General features: G+C 40.5%; 1 protein-coding gene across 4 annotated transcripts in view; it reads right to left on the minus strand.

Moving 5' to 3' along the window:
• Positions 1 to 21,229, minus strand: part of LOC100242461 (ATP-dependent DNA helicase SRS2-like protein At4g25120) — an 82,894-nt gene that overhangs the window by 35,866 nt on the left and 25,799 nt on the right. For all 4 annotated transcript variants that reach the window (XM_010663926.3, XM_002277701.5, XM_010663929.2 and 1 more), the window contains exons 13-16: positions 17,364 to 17,477; positions 17,081 to 17,181; positions 15,848 to 15,914; positions 15,399 to 15,449 (exon numbers count right to left, since the gene is read on the minus strand). In XM_010663926.3, coding sequence (XP_010662228.1) covers positions 15,399 to 15,449; positions 15,848 to 15,914; positions 17,081 to 17,181; positions 17,364 to 17,477 — 333 coding nt within the window. The remainder of the gene's footprint in view (positions 1 to 15,398; positions 15,450 to 15,847; positions 15,915 to 17,080; positions 17,182 to 17,363; positions 17,478 to 21,229) is intronic.

The following is a 21,229-nucleotide window of genomic DNA, read 5'->3' on the forward strand; positions in this document are numbered from 1 at the left end:
GAGAATAACTCAGCTCGATTTTTCATTAAAAATAACCAAGTACATCGAGAATAGTCATCAATGAAAGTGACAAAATACTGAAATCCTAAAGTAGACGCAGTCCGACAAGGACCCCAAACATCAGTGTGGACAAGCTCAAAAGGAGACTTTGCCCGATTATTCAAACACTTTGGGAACGAGACACGAGTATGTTTCCCAAGCTGACATGACTCACACGGAAGCGACGACAAAGTTGAAAAACGAGGAACCATCTTCTGGAACTTGGAGAGACTAGGGTGGCCCAGACGATTGTGAATGAGGAGAGGAGCATCAGTGGAAATGCAAACTGCAGGAGATGAATCTGAGGTGAGGTGATAGAGGCCTTGAGACTCACGTCCTATGCCAATCGTCTTCCCCGTACTCCGGTCCTGCAAGGTCACAAATTTATCAGAAAAGGTAATAGAGCAATTAAGAGTACGAGTGATTTTGCTGATGGAAATAAGATTAAAAGGACATTCAGGAGTATAAAGGACAGAAGTGAGAGGTATAGAAGGCAGAGGAAGGGCCAAACCAATACCTTTAGCCACAGTTTGAGAACCATTAGCTAAGGTAACAGTAGGTAAATCAGAGGTAGTAGTAATAGAGGAGAAAAGATCCTTATTACCAGATAGGTGATCAGATGCTCCAGAATCTAGAATCCAGGGTCCAAGAGAAGATGTGTGGGTAAGGCAGGCAGAGGCATTACCAGGCTGGGCAATAGAGGCAATAGAAGCCTGAGATGTCTGAGATGCGGAGGAGCTCGGAAGCTGAGGCAGCGGAGAATCAGAGGACTGGGCCATATGGGCAGTGCGAGGAGGTCTTCCATGTAACTGATAGCAACGATCACGAGTGTGGCCAAGTTTATTGCAATAGGTGCAATGAGGACGTTGGCCTCTACCTCTACCTCGGGTACCACTGCGTCCTCCTCGAGAGGTAGTTTGAGAAACTAACACAGAAAAATCTGAAGCGCTATCAGATGGCAAAGTCTGAGTGGACGAGATACGGAGGAGGCGAGCAAACACATCATCCAAGGACGGAACTGATGAACTACCAAGAATCTGATCACGAATAGGCTCAAGATCCGGACGGAGGCCAATAAGAGTAAAGACCATGAAGAACTTGTCAAGCTGTGTTTGTTGAGCCCCAACATCAGGAGTAAGAGGCATCACAGTCAAGAACTGCTCCTTAAGAGAGGCAATCTGACCAATATAAGTAGATAGATCCAAGTCCTGTTGGCTGAGATGGACAATAGCAGAAGCCACCTTATAAAGACGCTGGATATCATTTGTGTATAATCCTTTGGCCTGAGTCCAAAATTTAAAACAAGTTTGATAGGCCTGAAGATGAAGAAGAATCCGGGGATCAACCGATTGCCATATTACACTACACAACTGTGCATCTATCTTCCTCCACTGTACGCGATCAACCTCAGGGATATCTGCCTCCTGGGTAACCAAGTGATCCTCATATCCTTGACCCATAAACCAAAGTTCAACAGAGGCAGACCAGGAGAGATAATTCTCACTGCCAACCAATATCTCTGAGGTAATCAGAGGAGATCCAGAGAGAACAGACGTAAAGATCTGATTTTTGGTGGTCATATTCACGTATTTGGATCGAAGAGAGCCCTAAGATGGGTTCAGATTTCGGCGGAGAGAGAAAAACAGTGAAACCACGGCTGTGAGAGGTGCAATCAATGGAGAAAAAAGGTCGTGACGTGCCTGGAGAGGAAGAGAAGCAACACCCAAGCCTCGGGGATGGAGGGGGAGCCCTGTCGGAGGTGGCCGGAATGGCAAGAAAGCCAAAAACAGGGAAAAAAATGGAGATGCAGGGCTCGGGGAGGACTGTCGGAGGGCTAGAAGGCCAAGACGGCGCCGGACGAGCCTGGAGAGGTGTCGGAAGTGGCCGGAAAGTGAGCCACGCGCCGTCAGGCGCCGGCGCGTGGGGGCGCGTGAGATGCCGGTTGCCGGTGGGGTTTCCACTGGCGTGTAGATCAGCCTCCGGCGGTTCGGAATATGTGGTCTTTGCCCGGAAAAAAGGTCGCCGGAAAATTTCGCCGGAAAAGGTTGCCGGCATGGTGGAGATCCGACGGCGATGAGGTTGTCCGGGGTGGTTCGGAAAGAGAGTGAGGGGACCGGAGTGAAAACACGGTCACTGGACGGTTCGCCGGAATTGAGTACACGGCTAAACCGAAAAAATTAGGTTTTCTCCTTTGGCTCTGATACCATGTTGAGAGAGAGAGAGAGGAGAAAAACCTTATTCTCATTCATTGTAATCTCTACTTACAATTGAGAGATATATATATACAAGGCTAGGAGTCCTAACTACCATACATGTGACCTATATTAACAAGGAAAGATAGTATACTATACATACATTATATTCAACAACAGTAATTCAGTAGCTGAACTCAAATTTGTCAAAATATTGTATGAATGGCCGAATACCTTGGCCTTGAGTTTTGTATATTATATATAGACTTTACAAGGATGCTATACATAGAAAGCAAATAAAAGCAAATAAATTCCCGCATGATTCTAGCCCTATACATGTAAACTATAATCTCTCAAATAATATATGCTAACTGTACAGAATAATAAATGGAGAAATAAGGAAACAATTGTGGGCTAAAATAAGGAAAGAAGTGTGGGCTAAAATAAGGAAAGAAGAAGTGTGGATAGCAAGTTGTCCTTTAACAGCCCCCCTCAAATTGATGCAGGTTAATCAACAAGCATCAATTTGCTACTTAGCAAGCAATGTCGATGACGAGGGAGAGCCTTGGTGAAGATATCAGCAACTTGTAAGTCAGTGGAAATATGTGGAAGAGTGATAACACGAGCTTCAAAGGTTGCACGGATAGAGTGACAGTCCACTTCAATATGCTTTGTGCGCTCATGATAGGCAGGATTGGTCGTGATCTGAATAGCACTTGTATTATCGGCATGTAGAGGTGTAGGATCGGTCTCAGAAAAATCTAACTCCACAAGCAAACCTCGAAGCCAAATGATTTCAAAACAAGCAAGAGACATCTCCCGGTACTCAGATTCCGTAGATGACTTAGAGACTCTGTCTTGCTTCTTACTTTTCACAAACATCTTAAACTAAAACTCCCAACTAAGATAGTTTTTTTTCCATTGAAACGAACAATAGAATATTCTCCAGACATTATGATGACAGAAATAGCCTAGGAAACAAAAAAAAAAAAAAAAAAAATATCGTCAAAGAGCCTAAATCTGATAACAAACCTCCAAATAATCGAAGATCTCCAAGAGCCTAGAAGCGAAGAAACCTAAAGAAAACTCCAAGATCACACCACAGATGTGTTGTCACAACCACCAGAAAAAAAAGAAGAAAAAGAACCGAAAAACTGGGCTAGAGTCCTAGAGCCCCTAGGGCTAAATCCGAGAGCCCCTAAGGCTAAATCTGAGAGCCCCTAAGGCTAAATCCGAGAGCCCCTAGGGCTAAATCCGATAGCCCCTAGGGCTAAATCCGAGAGCCCCTAGGGCTAAAATCTTTGAGCCCTTAGGGCTAAATCCGAGAAAACCCAAAGCAAAACTAGAAAGCGTGTAAACTCTAGGTTCAGAACACAAGCTCTGATACCATGTCAAAATATTGTATGAATGGCCGAATACCTTGGCCTTGAGTTTTGTATATTATATATAGACTTTACAAGGATGCTATACATGGAAAGCAAATAAAAGCAAATAAATTCCCGCATGATTCTAGCCCTATACATGTAAACTATAATCTCTCAAATAATATATGCTAACTGTACAGAATAATAAATGGAGAAATAAGGAAACAATTGTGGGCTAAAATAAGGAAAGAAGTGTGGGCTAAAATAAGGAAAGAAGAAGTGTGGATAGCAAGTTGTCCTTTGACAAAATTAGCATATAATAAATAGGTATACACTGTTATTATAACACAAGAAATTGAAGAAAAAGAATAAATTAAAATTTTGTTATGTCTCTATCTAACCTATTTACCAACTGTGCTTGGAACCCAAGAGCCTTTATGTCAAATAAGTACTTGAGTTTTTTGTTGCCATGAGTATTAATTGTTTTAATACTTGGTCAATTGACTCGGAAAAAAAAAATTAAAAAAAAAAATCATTGAGGTAAACAAGTTACTCAGGCTCGAAATTTGATCTCACTTTGTAGCATTTCTCATTTTTCTTTTTCTTTTTTTCTTTTTTTCCTTTTTTTTTATCAGAAATGAAAAAATATGTATTAATAGAAGTAAAGATACAAGAGAAGGATGAGAAGTCATTCCCACAAAATACAAAAACTGATCAAAAGAGAATACACCCATCTATAGAAAACTATATACAAAGATAAACCCCAACTATGTCAAACTTTCGAATCACAACCCGCAGTCTAGTTGAGTTGTAAAACACTAAAAGGAACTCCTCTAAAAGTAGCAGTACAAGAGGCCAATAGAGAGGAATAGGAGTGAAGTAAATCCCATAACATCCCTTCCGATCTCTCCTTATTCTAAAAAATCCTAGCATTTCTCTCTTACCACACAATCCACAACAAAGTGAGGCAAACGATTTGCCAAAGTGTCTTGCCTCTAATTGAATTCCCCAAACCATTGTGCCAAAGCCCAATAGTTAAAGAGCAATGAAGAAAAAGGTGGTTGATCGATTCTCCATTTCCTTTGCATAGAATGCAATACCGAGGACAAAGGGATTTGTAAGGTCTTCTCAACTGCAACTTGTCATTGGTGTTTACATTCCCATGTACTACTAACCAAGCAAGGGCTTAACCTTTGAAGGGGCTTTTGATCTCCACAAAAACTTGGCCAGGAAGGAACAAGACAGGGTTTGAGAAATTTGACAAGGCCAAGAAAAAAAAATTTAACAGAAAACAAGTCTGATGAGGACAAAGACCAAACTCTTGAATCTGCCATAGAAGGAGAAAAATGCACTGAACTAAGAAAGGACGTGAGTTTCTGAAGGAGTTCAATTTTCGTATCAGTGAGATTATGACGAAAATTCAAATTCCAAAACAGTGGATAGGAATTGCCATAGACAACTAAGACAGTGAGGTTTTTTACAAAAATAACTCTATAAAGACCAAGGAATTGAGAACACAAAGGTTGGTTACCCCACCATGGATCTTCCCAAAAACATATTCTCTCCCCATTACCTACCATTAAGCGGATAGATGGGGAAAAATCTTGGAAAACTTGAGCAATAGTCTTCCAAGGACATATGTGTGACCATCTAACCACCATGTTGGCATCCCATCCATAAGGATGTGTCCCATAAATACTCATAATAACCTTATGCGAAAGACCACTCCTTTCCCTAAGGAACCTCCAAAGTCATTTCGCTAAGAGAGCATTATTTCTCAACGAAGTCTTCCCGAATCCTAAACCTCCCAACTCCTTTGGCCTACAAACAACATCCCACCTGATAAGATGATCTTTTTTCTCTTTCCCCACCCCAGACCAAAGGAAATCCCTTTGCAGTTTATCAATCTTCGAGGCTATTGATACTAGGATTTTGAAGAGGGAGAGAAAGTAGCTTGAGATGTGAGACAAACTTGACTGAATTAAAGTAATCTTCCCCCCAAAGACAAAAATGTTTTTTTTCAATCCATCCAACCTCCTCGATATTCTCTCAACCACCAGATCCCAAAAGCCGATTGTCTTTGAGTTCCCTCCCAATGGAAGACCTAAATAAGACAAAGGCCACTATGACACTCTGCAATCAAGGATCGAAACCAAAATAGACAACAACTCCTGGCTTCTATTAATACCTGATATGGTGCTTTTTTCTAAATTGATTTTTAATCCCGATACTTGCCCAAAATCCAAAAGGATTAGCTTGAGGTTTTGAAGATGTTCTAGAACATAGTTGTGAAAGGCGCGCCTAGGCTTCGGGCGGCGCGACGCCACCCTTTGGCGCCTTGCCTGAAGGCAGGCGACGCCCCTTCACGAAGGCGCCGCTTAGGCGCACAAGGTGCTCGTTTTCGGCAAGACACAACGCGATCCACAGGTGCGCCTCGATCCCCTACCTCCTTCTTCTCCTTCTTCTCCTTCTCTTCTTCTCCAACATCGGGTTGTAAAGGGCAAAGAGAAGCCCTAATTTCTTTTTTTCTTTTTTGGAACCAAAACAACGTCGTTTGGTCCCTGTTCTTTTAAAATAGCAAGGTCCAAAACGACGTCGTTTTTTACCTTTTTAAAAGGGTCAAAATGACGTTGTTTTTGACCTATTTTAAAAAGGTCAAAACGACATCATTTTGGCCCTTTTTATTTTAAAAAAAACAGGCCAAAACAATGCCATTTTGGAGTCTGTCCCTTTTCTGATTGTTTTCAACCCGACAAGTCTTCCAAATTTTGCCCTAGCCTCAGTCGTGCAATGGAGAAGTGAAGAAGACGAAGAAAATGAGGAAAAATAGAGGAAAAATAGGAGAAAAATAGAGGAAAATATATATAAATTAGGGTGTACCTCACTTCACTAAAGCCCACGCCTTAGCGCCTTGCGCCTCAGGCTCCAGGACTACTTTGTGCCTTGGTGTCCTTTAAGCCTTATAAAACTATGTTCTGGAGAAACTTTAGAGAAAAAAATAGTGTCATCTGCAAACTGTAGTAAAAACACTCTAATCCTATCCCTTCCCACAATGAAGCCCTCAATTAACCTAGTTTCCTCTGCTCTAATCATCATCCTACTTAGAACATCTGCTACGAAGGCAAATAAATAAATAAATAAAAATAAAAAAGTTTTCCTTGTCTCAAACTTCTAGTGGCCTTAACCAACCTTTTGCATTTCCGTTAACTAGGATTGCAAAAGTTGTTGAAGATAAACAACCCCTCATCCAAGATCTCCATTTTGGGCTAAATCCCCTCCTTTCTAACACATGGTCAAAAAAGCCTCAATCCACATGATCATAGGCCTTCTCAAAATCAATTTTGAAGACCGCCCCTTCCTCCCTCAACCTCCTTTTCTCATACACCATTTCATTGGCCATCAACATAGCATCCAAAATTTGTCTCCCTTCAACAAAGTCTCCTTAAGAGCCAAAGATTGTTTCATAGAGGACTTTGTGTAAACGCCCTGATAAAACCTTAGCAATTATCTTATATAAACTTGTAACTAAGCTAATAGGTCTAAAATCTATATTTTAAAGGTTTGGCTTTTCTTGGGCACCAAAGCAATAAAGGTAGCATTTATACTTTGATTTATTATCCCATTAGTGTGGAACCTAGAAAGACCATCATAAGATCCTCTTTGATCACATCCTAGCACTCTTGATACGCTGCAATAGTGAACCCATCTGGATCAGGGGCTTTTCCCTTATTCAATTGGAAAACTGCCAAGCGTACCGCTTCTTCAGAAAAGGGTCTGTCTAGCCAAGCCGTACTCTCTCCAGAAATGGGGACCCAATCTAAACCTTCAACAGAAGCACCTTTGGATTTGGAATAGAGTTTCCCAAAGAAATTCACAATCTCCTCTAAAATAATTTCAATGTTGCTTAGAGTCAACTCCCCCTCCCCCCCGCCCCTCAGAGAGGCCAATTTTTTTTTTTTTTGATAAGTAAAAGAAGTATATTAAACGAAAAGAGGAAACACCAAAAACCGGTGCCCTCTAAGTATACAGGGAGTATACACACCACCTTCCCTAACTAGGAGCCTATCCAGTTTACAAAACTTACAAGAGAAGAATGACTCTCTGCTAGGGAACCCCTGACCCAAGACCAAAGATTACATACAAAAGAATATTTCAACCTTTGAAGCGAAAGATCCTCATCCCCAAACGCTAACCTATTTCTCTCCTTCCAAACTGACCAAAAAATACATAAAGGCGCCATTTGCCAAGCCTTCTTGCGTCTTTTTCCCACAAACCCTCCATTCCACCCAAGAAGGGTTGTCTTCACTGTACACGAGAGAGTCCAAGATATACCAAAAAGGGAGAAAAGGAGGTTCCATAGGACCCGCATCTTGACACAATGCAGTAGGAGATGATCCACTGTTTCTTCTTCAGATAGACAGAGAAAGCACCTGTTTGCCAAAGAGAACCCCCTCCTTTGAAGTTGCTCCTGTGTTAAAACTTTACCCCAAGAAGCCTCCCAAGCAAAGAAAGCTACCTTGGGAGGCACTCTTGCCCTCCAAATTCTTTCGCTAGGGAACATAGAAAGGCCCCCCGACTCCATCATAGAATAAAGGGCCCCAAGGCTGCGAACAATCCCCGTACTCATATCCTTGATTTTAGTCTCCTGTAAGCACACCACATCCACTTTGTTGGATTTTATTACGGACTTAATGATTTTCCTCTTATCACTATCATTTGCCCCTCTAACATTCCATGATAAAATCTTTATCTTCATTTAACCCCTAACCCAGAAGCCCCTCCAAACTTGCCTACATTGGAAGCCAACTTAGCTCTTTTATAACTTACCGTCCATTCCAGCTTCTTTAATTCCCTACTGGATTTTGTAACCGAAGACTTTGTCTTTTTATTCTCCCTGTCCTGATTTTTTTTTTCAATTCTCCCCCTCATTCTCCTCAACAGGTATAGGATTTCCTCCTCAAACCCAACTGTCGGCATTCCCAAGCAGTGACTGAATTTCGCAAGGCAGCTGGAGCTCCATTCTTCCTCTTCTTCCCCCACTTCCACCTGAAGGGCCACCGTCTCCACTAATGGGCTTTCTAAAACCCCTCCAAAAGGAACAATGGCTAGATCGGGCCCACTTGCCTCACCACCCGTCACTCGCGGAGACAAGTTCCTATCTTCATGGACCGAGATGTCTACCAGCCTCTCTTCACACGGAGAGACCCTGCTCCTTGCTTCTTCCACAGCCCCAACCAATCCACTGAAAACCCCCACCTTCCCCAACACAACACCATCCGGCCCCATGAAAGGAGTAGAAGGAGAAGAAGCCCCAAACTCCAAAGAGAAAATAGGGAGTTTGAGGTGACGGGGGTACCTGGAAGCTTCGTCCAAAAGCGCGTCATCAGTAGGCTTCAGATGACCGAGGGATGGCTCCATGCCACTGACGCTACCCACGACCAGAAGCTCCTGCTCTAGCTCCGCAAGAGTCCCGACAGCCTCGGGGGAAGCCCTAGAAGAGACAGGCTCCCTTAAAAGATCCAAATGGGCCTCAGGCTTAAAAAGCCCAATAGGCTCCTCAAGCCCCTTAGTCCAGCCCGACAACTTGGGGCAAAGGGAAGACGGGCCCTCGGCCCAACCCGCATCTTGACTTGAAAGCGGCCCACCAGCGCCTTTTAAAAAATCCCCTCTGCCACTGCAAGGTTATCAGCCAGCCTACCCCCTACTCTGTCAGCCTTCCTACTTTCACTGCCACACGCCACCTTCACTTCAGCCCCCCTTTTTTGAAAATCAGCTTGGGGCTCCCGTACTCTAGATTCAACGCGTGAGGCTCCCCCACCTTCATCCCTAACCTCCCACTCACTTCTCATCTGCATCCAAGAGCAAGACACAGCCTGCATCACCCTCGGTGTGGCTTCCCACCACAGGCAAAGCTCCCACCTAGAGTTACCAGCCTCCACCTGCATCGACCCTGGCCATTTCATTCCCGAATCTTTGACCAAAATCCGAGCCCACTGCAACTGAGAGAAGAGGGTCGTTTCCTCATCCACAGCTACAAACCCCCCACAACAATCTCCAATACGCTTGAAAACCTCCCTACTCCAAAGATGAAGAGGAAGTCCTACAACTCTCACCCAAACTTCCTTAGCATGGCTCTCTTTCCAAGTGCACCCCACTACCGGTCCCCACCTTTGCAATAGAAAGTCCCTATCCTTACAACGTCTGCTCCCTCTAAGAAGCACCATATCAGCTTCCCATTTGTTTTGAAACTCAAACAGCACCAGGGCCCCACCCAACCTGGATATTCTTAACTCCCCTTTCAGTAACCAACTCTCATACGCCCATCTCTTCAAAGAAGGCAGTGACGGGATAGACTCAGGACTACCACCGAAACAGCCCACTAGGCAACGCCTAAGCTGTTCCTCCCTGCACATCATTTCCTTTTCCCCTAGGTACACCCTCATAGAATCCACAGACTCACCTATCTTCCCTTTAACTACTTCTGCATACGAACCTGACTCATTCTCTGAGGTATTGACATTGCTCTCCACCTTACCCATGGTTGACTCACACTGGTAGCTATTCCTCACTTCTGTGGAAGAGACCCCAAGAGCCCTCAATTTCTTAGCCAGCAAGAACCAACCCCCTACTAAGCCATTTCCCTCAAGAAAAACTAGACAGAACTTTTTCCTTTCCACATCTCTGACAGAGCAGAGTAAAAATCTCCCAGCCACATTAGAGCGGCATTCTAGTCTGAATTTTCTTGCTCCTTCATCCCAGACTTTTAAAAGCTTCGAGTTAGATTCTCCTTTGCACCAAGCTTCCACACCTTTCAACAGAAGACTTAAACCTTTTTCTCCAAATCTTATCCAAGAGGAAAGACCTTTACTCCTTTCCCAAATAGTTCCTCTCAGCTTTCCTCTGACCTCTTCAACGGAGATTTCGAATGCCTTAGATTCAACGGCAAACCAGCACTTACCTCCCTTCGAAACTCCATTGGAGTCCCTCACTCCCATACTCTCTCACAGTCTAACTAACTACTTATGGAGCATATCATCAGCAAGATTTGACAAAAGGCTCCATGATCCCCTCAAAGAGACCAATGACTTAATGAACTTCCTGTTTTGCCTTCCATTGGTCACCATATGAAAGAACTTAGAATTGAAATCCCCTTCTTTTATCCACTTGACCCTAGATTTTTGCCTCCAGTGAACCTCTTCCTTTAACAACAATTCCTCTAACTCCCTTCTTCTTAAGGCTCGTTTTTATAACAAATACTAATTCAAGTTCCCTTCTTGTTCAATTAGATCAATTCTACCTAAGTTTGAAAGAAAGGAATTTTTCCTCTCTCTTAAATCTCTAAAGGCCACTTTATTCCAATCTTTCAACTTTGATTTAACAAACTTTAATTTCCTCATAAACTTATGACCTTCCTAACCTTCAATTGGACACTCTTGCCACCAAGCACTAAAATTGTCCTTAAACTCAAGATGGAGCAACCACATATTCTCAAACCTAAAAGGAATTGGGCCCCACTTTAAAGGATTAGTTTTCAAACAAATTGGGTTATGATCTGAGGTCCATCTAGGAAGTGCCACTTGAAGACTTTGAGAGAAAAAATGGTCCCACTCAAATGAAATCAAAAATCTATCCAATCTCTTGTAAATAGGAACATCTTGCATATTTGACTAAGTAAAAGCCGCGTTTCTAAGAGGGGGATCAAACAAACCACTCTCCCTGATAAACTCATCAAAACACCTCATGTTCGGTGTTAACCTAGAAGCGCCCAATTTCTCAAAGATCCTCCTTATTACATTAACCTACACACCACATTGGGAACGTAAGACCATATAAGTCTTGTAGCTCCATCAAAAAATCCCTCCTCCACAAAAGCTTATTCGGACCATGCACTAAAGTTAACCAAAAGAAACCTTTTTCACCAGAATTCAACTTCACAGATACAGAGAAATACCCTAACACTTTCTCTATACACTTTAACTTATTTGAATCCCATAGGATCACAATCCCCCCTAAAGCCTCACAAGCAGGAAGAAAAGCCCACTCTCTGTTTCTTCCTTTCTAGACACTACCCACAAACCTCCTATCCCAAATTTCTCTCTTTGTTTCCTTAAGCATCACAATATCTGGATTTTGATAACTTAAAAAACTTCTGACAATCTTCCTTTTCTTCTTAGAACCCAACCCTCTTGTATTCCAACTTATGATCTTCATGTAAATAGAAAAGAGCCCAACAAAAACCAGAACAAACCTAAGCCTCCCCCTAGATTCGACAAATAGGTTTTCTCTTCCTTCTAAAATAGACCATGTACGCAGAAAGAGTACTCCTACTCTCCAACGCCACACCTTTTTCACTTTCTTTGACAATTCTGATCCTTAAACTCTCCAACACTGATTGAACCTTTACCATTTTCCTGGGCGTGAGGCCCTTAACCTGAAAACCTTCCAACGGGAGACTGGGAGGTTTTGGATCTAGGGATGAACCTCTACCTAAGACGCAAAGCTCCTCTGGGCTACTAAGTGGTTCCCCATGGAAAAAAAAAACCTTTAAGTTTTTGGTTAGAGGCTTCTCTAAGGGACGCCACACCTTCTGAAATGGGCACACCAACAAGAAGGCTAGACTCATCACCAGGAAATTTCAAATTGGGAGCATCCTAAGTAGCAAGGCAAGACTCCATCTTCTCTTCATCTTTCTCATGAGAGAACCCTGTTCTCTCTCTTGCAACATTGTCTTTTTTCTTCTCTCTTCTTCATCTATTTTCATTTTTTTGTCCTTTTCCCACACATTAAAGCCTCACAAATAACAAATTCAACTTAGACTTAGACCAAGAATTTTCAATTGAAATTCAATTGAAATTCACCATCAGCAATGGCACTTGCATGTAAAGCCAATGATGATTATTGTCCATATGTTGCTTGTACATCCAAGTAAAGAATCAACCACAAACCACACAAACAAAGAAGAGTCACATGGTTTGGCATGACATGACTACCTACAAGGTGAGAAAAAAAAAATTCAGTGTCAACAATATGGAAAAGTTACAAAACTTGTCATTCATCTCAACTCTCACTCTTTTTCACTTCTCTCTCTAGAATTCCACTAAAACCTACATAGAAACTTCAGACTTAATTCCTTATTGGACTAGGATTCATTCTCTATGAGGAGCTCTTATCTTTCTAGACTATAAGAAACCTTTAAGACAAATTCTCTTCTACAACAAACCCTACAAAAAAGGAAATCCTAATACAATAGAACCCTAAGAAATTCCATTTTATTTTTCTAATAGTATAACAACTTAACCAAGCAAGAATTTAAAATCTCATAGAAGCTCAATAATAGAAGAAAAGACACTTCATGACAATGCTAATACTTGCAACTGATGCTGCCATCCTTTGAGTTCATCTCTTTCACAAGATCATATATGTTATATTTAAGAGCAATGGGACCAGGTTTATTGGTTATTTTGGGTTTTATCCAGTTCAGAAAAATGGGATCAATTTAAGCAATCACCTGATCCAGGCTCCTTCAGGAGTTCCTTTCTCACTCTAGCCAAACCAGTGGGGTGCAGTTTTGCTTGGTATGAAATCAACTTGCCAATATCCTGATGAAGGGATAAAATGCTGATTTTGATAGTATTTAAGGTCACCTAGCCATGCATGACATAGCAACAGGTGAAGTGAAGAGTTGAGAGTAGTCAACTTCACCACTAATTTCTGTACTCAATTCCTTTTAGTCAGTATGAGCATATTTCCATCACTTCGTGCACTTCTATAAATAATGAGAAGTGTAGAAAGATCCCCAACAAAATCAACTGAAGAAGAGGCTCCTCCCTTAGACAGCCTATTGGTAACCGATCAGAGCTTCCATAACAGGCTCCTCTCTTGAATTTCGGTATCTTGTTATTTGCAGAAATTGGAGATTAGGGTTGGCAAAGATTGGGAAGTAAAATGGAGGAGAAAGGAATCAGAAGAAGGAAAATCTGCTCAAGCATAATCACCAGGGGACAAGCAGTTTACAATTGAAGGGACAAAGCATGGAGCAACAGAATTAGGTCTAGCAGAATCACAAAGCGCTTGATTTGACTCCCCTGAGCTGACTGAGGATTTGAGCCACAAAGATCCACTTGAGCAGATCCCCTTTCGCACAAGAGAAAATAGGAGCAAATGACTGACTGATGCAAAGCCCATCTTCTCAAGGGAATTTAGGCTCACACCTGCAGATTCCTGCTAGAAGCAGCACTACTTCCAAACAAGGATGTTTTTGAAGCTCAATCTGGACCATCCAAGCAGTCAATACTAAAGTTTTACAGGCCTCCGATATAAAAGGCAGTTCTGAAGGAAGAGAGGGGAGGCTTCTTCCTCTACCAAGTTTCTTCTTCCTGCACATCATCTTCTTCTTCCTTTTCTTCTTTATTCTTGGGGATTTTCTAAGTTGATTGCTCTATTCACTCCATGATAAGCTAAACCTTGAGGGCTAGGATCGAGGAAGAGTTTTGAATCTTCAAAAGAGGTCAGATTGTACTTAATTTTGACAAATATATGAAAATCCATCATTTCCATGAATCTCTTCCATTAATTTTGGCATTTCTTTAGGCATTACTCTCTTGATTTAGTATTTTCTTCATTGAAGATATATTGAATGCTTGAGTCTCATATTATGTGTTAGACTGACCTAAATATTGAGATAGAGTTGTAGAACTGTTAAATTCTAGTTGTTTTAAATTAGCACTTTAAGAGAATTATCCTCCAATTTGGGATTCACTCATTAGTGAGAAAACTGACTTTTATTGGAATATATTTCGTCTCCTTATTTGATCTAAAAGCAATAGTTCAAAAGCCCTAGCCTCCCCAATTGTTGACTCCCTCTGTAGCCCAGTTCACTTTTGTCTGCCATTAGTTGTTTGCTTACCCTATGGTACAGTCCTTTATTTGCTTCAACTCCCATCCATATCCTTCCCTTCTTTATGTTCATAATATTTCTCTTTCCTTGCAAACCCTCTTGGACACAATATCTGACTCACCAAAAGTATTACTGCAACACTCTTGTGCCTAGGAGTGCATTCTAGGATGTTTCCCTCTTCCTTTGTTGAAGAGAAAAAAAAAAAAGGTGTCATCTGCACTGAAGATGATATATGCTTGATCTCTTTCTACAAACCTGAAAACTCTCCACTAGACCAGAGTCCTGACCCCTGATAATTAATCCACAAAACAAATTCATGACCAGAATGGACAAAAAGGCCAATGTAGAGTCACCCTGACAAATTCCTCTGGAGCTGCCAAACCAACCTTTGGCATTCCCATCAACAAGCACCATAAAATTAACTGATGAAAAGCATCCATGGATCCACCTCCTCCAACTATGTGTATAACCCGTCTTATAAAGGGTATGATAACCCAGTCTACATAATTATAAGTTGCCTGAAAATCAACACTACCATGGGGATGGTGGAAAATCTGGTTTGTAGTGGCAACAAAGCCACAAATATTCTTCTACTAATGAAAATAATATAATATATTATACAGATAGTGAAAAATACATTTTCAGATGCATTTTTCTTGATATGGGATGTTTACCCACATGAGCCCCACAAAAAATTCCAGGCGGGGTACCTATTTATAGCATTATGGAGGATTAGTTGTATCTCTTTAATGCTCCAAAAAAAAAATCCCAAATGACCATCAAGTAAAAGCAAAATAAAAACATCAGTGACTAACAAAAATGGCATATTTGTTGTGTAATTGTCAGTTGCGACATCTGCTAGTTGACTGTTACTACATGGATATCTTGGTGAATGAGAAGACAAACCTGAGGTATCATGTTTGCCACTGAAGTTATGACAGCTGAAATTGACTGCTCCTGTAACCACCCATAATAAAATGAAATTTCTAGAGATTCAATAAAAATGAATTTCACGTCTAAATGAAAGAAAGAGAATGAGCAATCCCTGAGAAATGTATAAGATTATGGTAAAAGCTATCTTCATGGAAACCTTTAGGTCAAGAAAAGCTTAACATCAAATTCAGCTAGAACAAAAATCAGGGGTCCTATAAGGCTGAAGGTATATTAAACCGAGCAAGGTTTGAAACTTTGGATAATCAAACAAAATAGTATTACAACTACCTGCAAAAGGTAGTTTCTCTAATTGGAAGTCACCACATGGAACCACATTTTCTGTTTGTCTTGTTAGTGGTGATCCACAAATAACTATTACTCCACAGTAACCAATGACTCTAGAACATGCTTAACATACTTACCCTGTGAACAAGTTTGGATATCATGTCTAGTGTAAACAGCACTTTGCGTCCTTGGGTTAGTTGACTCCTATGATCAATGACAGCACACAATCAAATATATGGTTGTGAGGTTTAACACGCTCTATCAGCAAAACATGAAATGTTGAAATGCCAAAAGAAAGGGAAAAAAAAAAAAAAAGGCATGAAAGTTAAAAGGCAAAAATAAAAAATAAAATTCAGAAACCCAAATTGCAATAGTGCACACTAGTGTGAAGTTAATAAACTGATGCTACAATAATTTGCTTCACAAAACAATCCTCAATATTCTCTAGAAAGCTTATGTACAAACTGGTAACTTTGTTTCTTAAGATAACATGAAAACTACAAAATTATGGGCTCATTGAAAGCTACTAAAATTCTTATGCCATCCTCTGAAAGATTTACATGAATAAGCTTCAGTTGGTCATGGTCCATCCCTTAATGCAACTACTTTGCAATAGAGTGAACAGTCCCATCACATTTCCTGATTATGGCTGTCAATGGTGTTCGCCAAGATTATCAGACTAAGGATACCTCTAACAGAAATTGATGATAGCATTTTAAATTGCATGGGAAATTCTAGATTTCAGCCACATAATCAAGAAAATATTGCCTAGCACTGTCCACCATCTTTACGAATTCATTGGTTCCAAACAAAGTTCTTCAGTCATAATGGAAATATCAATAAGAAATAGCTAGCAAAGAAATGTTGTGTTATATGATAATCCAACTAAAATATTTTGCCTCATCTTAATACAAGCTTTCAATTTATTTTTGAATTCTAAGATCTTGTCAACTATCTTCAATTTGAACCTTTCAAAATCTTCTAGCTTTGACTTCCTTTTTTTCATTGCCCAACTAGAAAATCTCATTAGGCACTAAAATGAAAAAATTCAAAAATTCAAAAAAAAAACAAAACAGAGTCTATAATGCTTCCAGTTAGGAAGCATAAAATATAAGCTTATTTAGCTACATGTATCAGAAAATGAAGATGGGTACTTAATAGAACAGCTAGCTGATAGCTTCAAAACGCTCAAAGCATCACAGCACATGATGAGAATAAAATAAAAAGCACCAATGATAAAAAATCCATGTTATTTTTCAGCACACTGGACATGACTGAACTGCGGTTTTAGTATACCTACTATTAAGATTTCATAATGTCTAAAAACCAGTTATCTCATGGAAGAATGCTGACAAAATAATAACAAAAACCTCTTGAAGGTGCCGGAGACCTTTGCACTAAAAATATCAGAGGCAGCTGATACAAAACTGCATTTTCTGGTAATTGAAATCTTATCAATGTGTTCAATAACCTGCCAAAGGATTTTTAAAAATAAACAAAAACCACATATGAGTTTAATGCAGGGCAAGTAACTAGCTGAAATAAAGAATGAAAACATATGAATGAACATACAGACACACAAGAACAAAGAAACACAATTCGCCAGAGTGTAAACACATGCAAGATCAATATAAAGATGAATGATGAACAAACCCTTTTCTTGTCCTCTTTATCACAAGGTAGCAAAGCCTTGAATACTTGACGATATGAGCCATCATCGCAACCAGATAATGTTGTTCTAAGCATGGCAACAATGGCTCTAACTACCTATAAAAGATGAAGCACTTTGTTAATTTCTGGTAGCTATTCATGCATGTGTGCTGGACATTTATAAGAAAATAAAGTTGAATATACAAATTAGACAAGTATAAGGCAGAAGAGGTAACAGAGGAGTTCCAAAAGAAAAAATTGATGACACAACTAAACCACTTGTTAGTAATATTTAAGAACTAGAAGTCTACAAGAACTTAACATTTGTCATCCAAAACCTACACCCCGTATGCCCTTGAATGCAATAGCAACAGAATCAACAAGGCAGCAGCCCAACCATATATACATTTGGTTGTTCATCAACAATTAAGATTGTATTAGAATCCAACTACCTATATTAAAATTTAATAACTGTTATTTTCCAAAGGAAACAAGCCTAGCATGTAAAGTCTAACAACACATACATGTATAATTTATGAGGAACCATGAATAAGAGAAAGCAATGACCGGTTAGAATATACGTGCCTCAGTCAGCAAAGCTAAATGTTAAGGAAAAGGGAAAAAACTTCTCATGCATCCAAATCCCCTCTCAACAGGCTTTCTAATTTCAAATTGAGGTCATACAAGAGCATGGCTTTATATATATTGGCTCTCACATCAATGGTGTACACTGCTATTATCATGGATCAAGGATCCAATACAGGACCATTTTACACCACAACCACCTGAGGTCTGATGTCCAGAATGAAAAAAGAATACCAGAATCTGAATTTTTGATCTGTCCAGATTAACTAAACTCAGTTCAAGCCAAACATAACATAAAATAAATGACAAAAGATCAACACCAGGAGAAGAATCAAGGAGAGAAAAAATATATACATTTCAATGACAAACCATAGAGCACCACTTTTTGGTTGAAAGAAAGGGGCACAAGCCATCTGCTACTTAGAAATCCACCAAAAAGATGGATTAAAATAAGTATTAAAAATATTTATTGTCACTCAAAAAAAGTGAAAAATCGTAACCATAGAGATGTCTTAATTTTGGCTGCTCAATGTCTTTTTTTTTCCTTTTTTCTTTTTTTGAAACAAATACAAACACCTTCATTCATCTCAAAAGATACCTCTAAATGTCTTATTTTAATAAGAGTCTCAAAAGAATTTCCTGTCATCATAGATTGATTGGAGATAATAGGACAAGATTACTGTAAAGGGGAGGACACACACCAGGAACAATTCTAGCAACTAATGTTACAAAAATAATTGGGACTAATGCCAACAATTGGAGCTGCTAGACGGAAGAGAAAAAAGCTTTTGAGCACAAGGCTCTGATATCATGAAAACAGAGAATAATTTTTTAATAACACTTGTATATTCACTAGGTATGTTTACTCCATATTTATAATGTTTACAATGGGAAAAGGAAAAAGAAATTACTCTATTTGTTGAAATAATGCCAAAGTTAGGACTTTAATTTAGGAATAAAAAATGAGAGATCATTTAGGATATTTCCTTATGATTTAGTTTCCTAATTTTAGGAGAGAATTAAGCTAGATTGATTGTTTCTTATTCATTCATTTGTGTATATATATGTGTATGGTGTGTACCGATTCATGATCAATAAAGGAGTTCAGAAATTCTTCATGGTATCAGAGCCAGTTTTCTGAAACCCTAATCCCTTCTGGCCACCTCTTATTCAGGCCATCACTCATTCCGGCCAAATCTTTCTGGCCATATCTCAATCCGATCATCTCTCTCTCTCTCTCTCTCATTCCGGCCATCAGTCCCTGTTCTCAGAGCCAAGGGAGAAAACACTTTCCAGTCAATCGAATAGTCGTCAGAAAACACTCACCGCCGGCAACTTTTCCGGTGAACTTTTCCGGCGAACTTTTCCGGCGACGGTTTTTTTTCTACACCGCAAGGAGCGCCTGGAGGAGATCTCCAATTTGTCCCAAAGCACCGGAACCAGAAACCCATCCACGCGCCGCCCACGCGCGTTTTTCCGGCCGGCGACTGCATCTCACGCGCCGGCGCGTGAGCCACTTTCCGGCGACGCGCTTTCTCCAATTTCTTGCTATTTGGGACTGCAAAGGACATATGGGATGCAGCCAAAGAAACTTACTCAAGTTCTGAAAATACTTCAGAACTGTTTCAGGTTGAATCAGCTCTACATGACTTCCGCCAAGGAGAGCAGTCAGTTACTCAGTATTACAACACACTCACAAGGTATTGGCAGCAACTTGACTTATTTGAGACTCACTCATGGAAATGTTCGGATGATGCAGCAACATACAGGCAAATTGTGGAACAAAAGAGACTGTTCAAGTTCTTCCTAGGACTAAACAGGGAATTGGATGATGTTAGAGGCCGAATCATGGGCATTAAACCCCTGCCAAGTCTCAGGGAGGCTTTTTCAGAGGTTAGACGTGAAGAAAGTAGAAAGAAAGTGATGATGGGATCAAAAGAGCAACCTGCCCCAACATTGGATGCCTCTGCCCTTGCGGCTCGGTCATTTAATAGTAGTGGTGGAGATCGTCAGAAACGGGATAGGCCTTGGTGTGATTATTGTAAGAAACTAGGCCATTATAAGGAGACTTGCTGGAAGCTTCATGGCAAACCTGCTGATTGGAAACCAAAGCCACGGTTTGACAGAGATGGCAGAGCACACGTGGCTGCCAACTCTGAGAGCACCTCTGTTCCCGAGCCGAGTCCATTCAACAAAGAGCAGATGGAGATGCTACAGAAATTATTAAGCCAAGTTGGCAGTGGCAGTACTACCGGTGTAGCCTTCACTGCTAATCGAGGAGGAATGAGGTCGTGGATAGTAGACACAGGTGCTTCTGATCACATGACAGGAGATGCTGCCATTCTTCAAAATTACAAGCCAAGTAATGGTCATTCATCCGTCCATATTGCTGATGGTTCAAAGTCAAAAATTGCCGGGACAGGTTCTATAAAACTTACTAAAGACTTATATCTTGACTCTGTCCTCCATGTTCCAAACTTGGATTGCAATCTTTTGTCCATTAGCAAATTGGCTCATGATCTCCAATGTGTTACTAAATTCTATCCAAACTTGTGTGTTTTTCAGGACTTGAAATCGGGGAAGATGATTGGCAGTGCTGAACTGTGTTCCGGGCTCTACCTCCTTTCATGTGGCCAATTCTCCAACCAAGTCTCTCAAGCAAGTTGCGTACAGTCTCAGAGTATGTCAGAGTCTTTCAATTCTGTGTCAAATTCTAAGGTCAATAAAGATAGTGAGATTATAATGTTACACTATCGCCTTGGTCATCCTAGCTTTGTTTACCTTGCAAAATTGTTTCCCAGATTATTTATCAATAAAAATCCAGCATCTTATCACTGTGAAATTTGTCAGTTTGCAAAGCATACTCGAACAGTATATCCTCAAATCCCATACAAACCTTCGACTGTTTTCTCTCTAGTACATAGTGATGTGTGGGGTCCCTCCCGGATAAAAAATATTTCTGGCACTCGATGGTTTGTGACATTCGTTGATGATCATACTCGGGTAACATGGGTTTTCCTTATGAAAGAAAAGTCAGAGGTCGGGCACATTTTTCAAACCTTCAATCGTATGGTTCAAAATCAATTCAATTCCAAAATACAAGTCCTCAAGTCAGATAATGCAAAGGAATACTTTACTAGTAGTCTCAGTACTTATCTTCAAAATCATGGCATTATCCACATAAGTTCTTGCGTTGACACCCCACAACAAAATGGGGTGGCCGAACGCAAGAATAGACATCTCTTGGAGGTTGCCCGGTGCCTTATGTTTTCCTCTAATGTTCC

This window comes from Vitis vinifera, chromosome 16, assembly GCF_030704535.1.
Source record: "Vitis vinifera cultivar Pinot Noir 40024 chromosome 16, ASM3070453v1".
Taxonomy (NCBI): Eukaryota; Viridiplantae; Streptophyta; class Magnoliopsida; order Vitales; family Vitaceae; genus Vitis; species Vitis vinifera.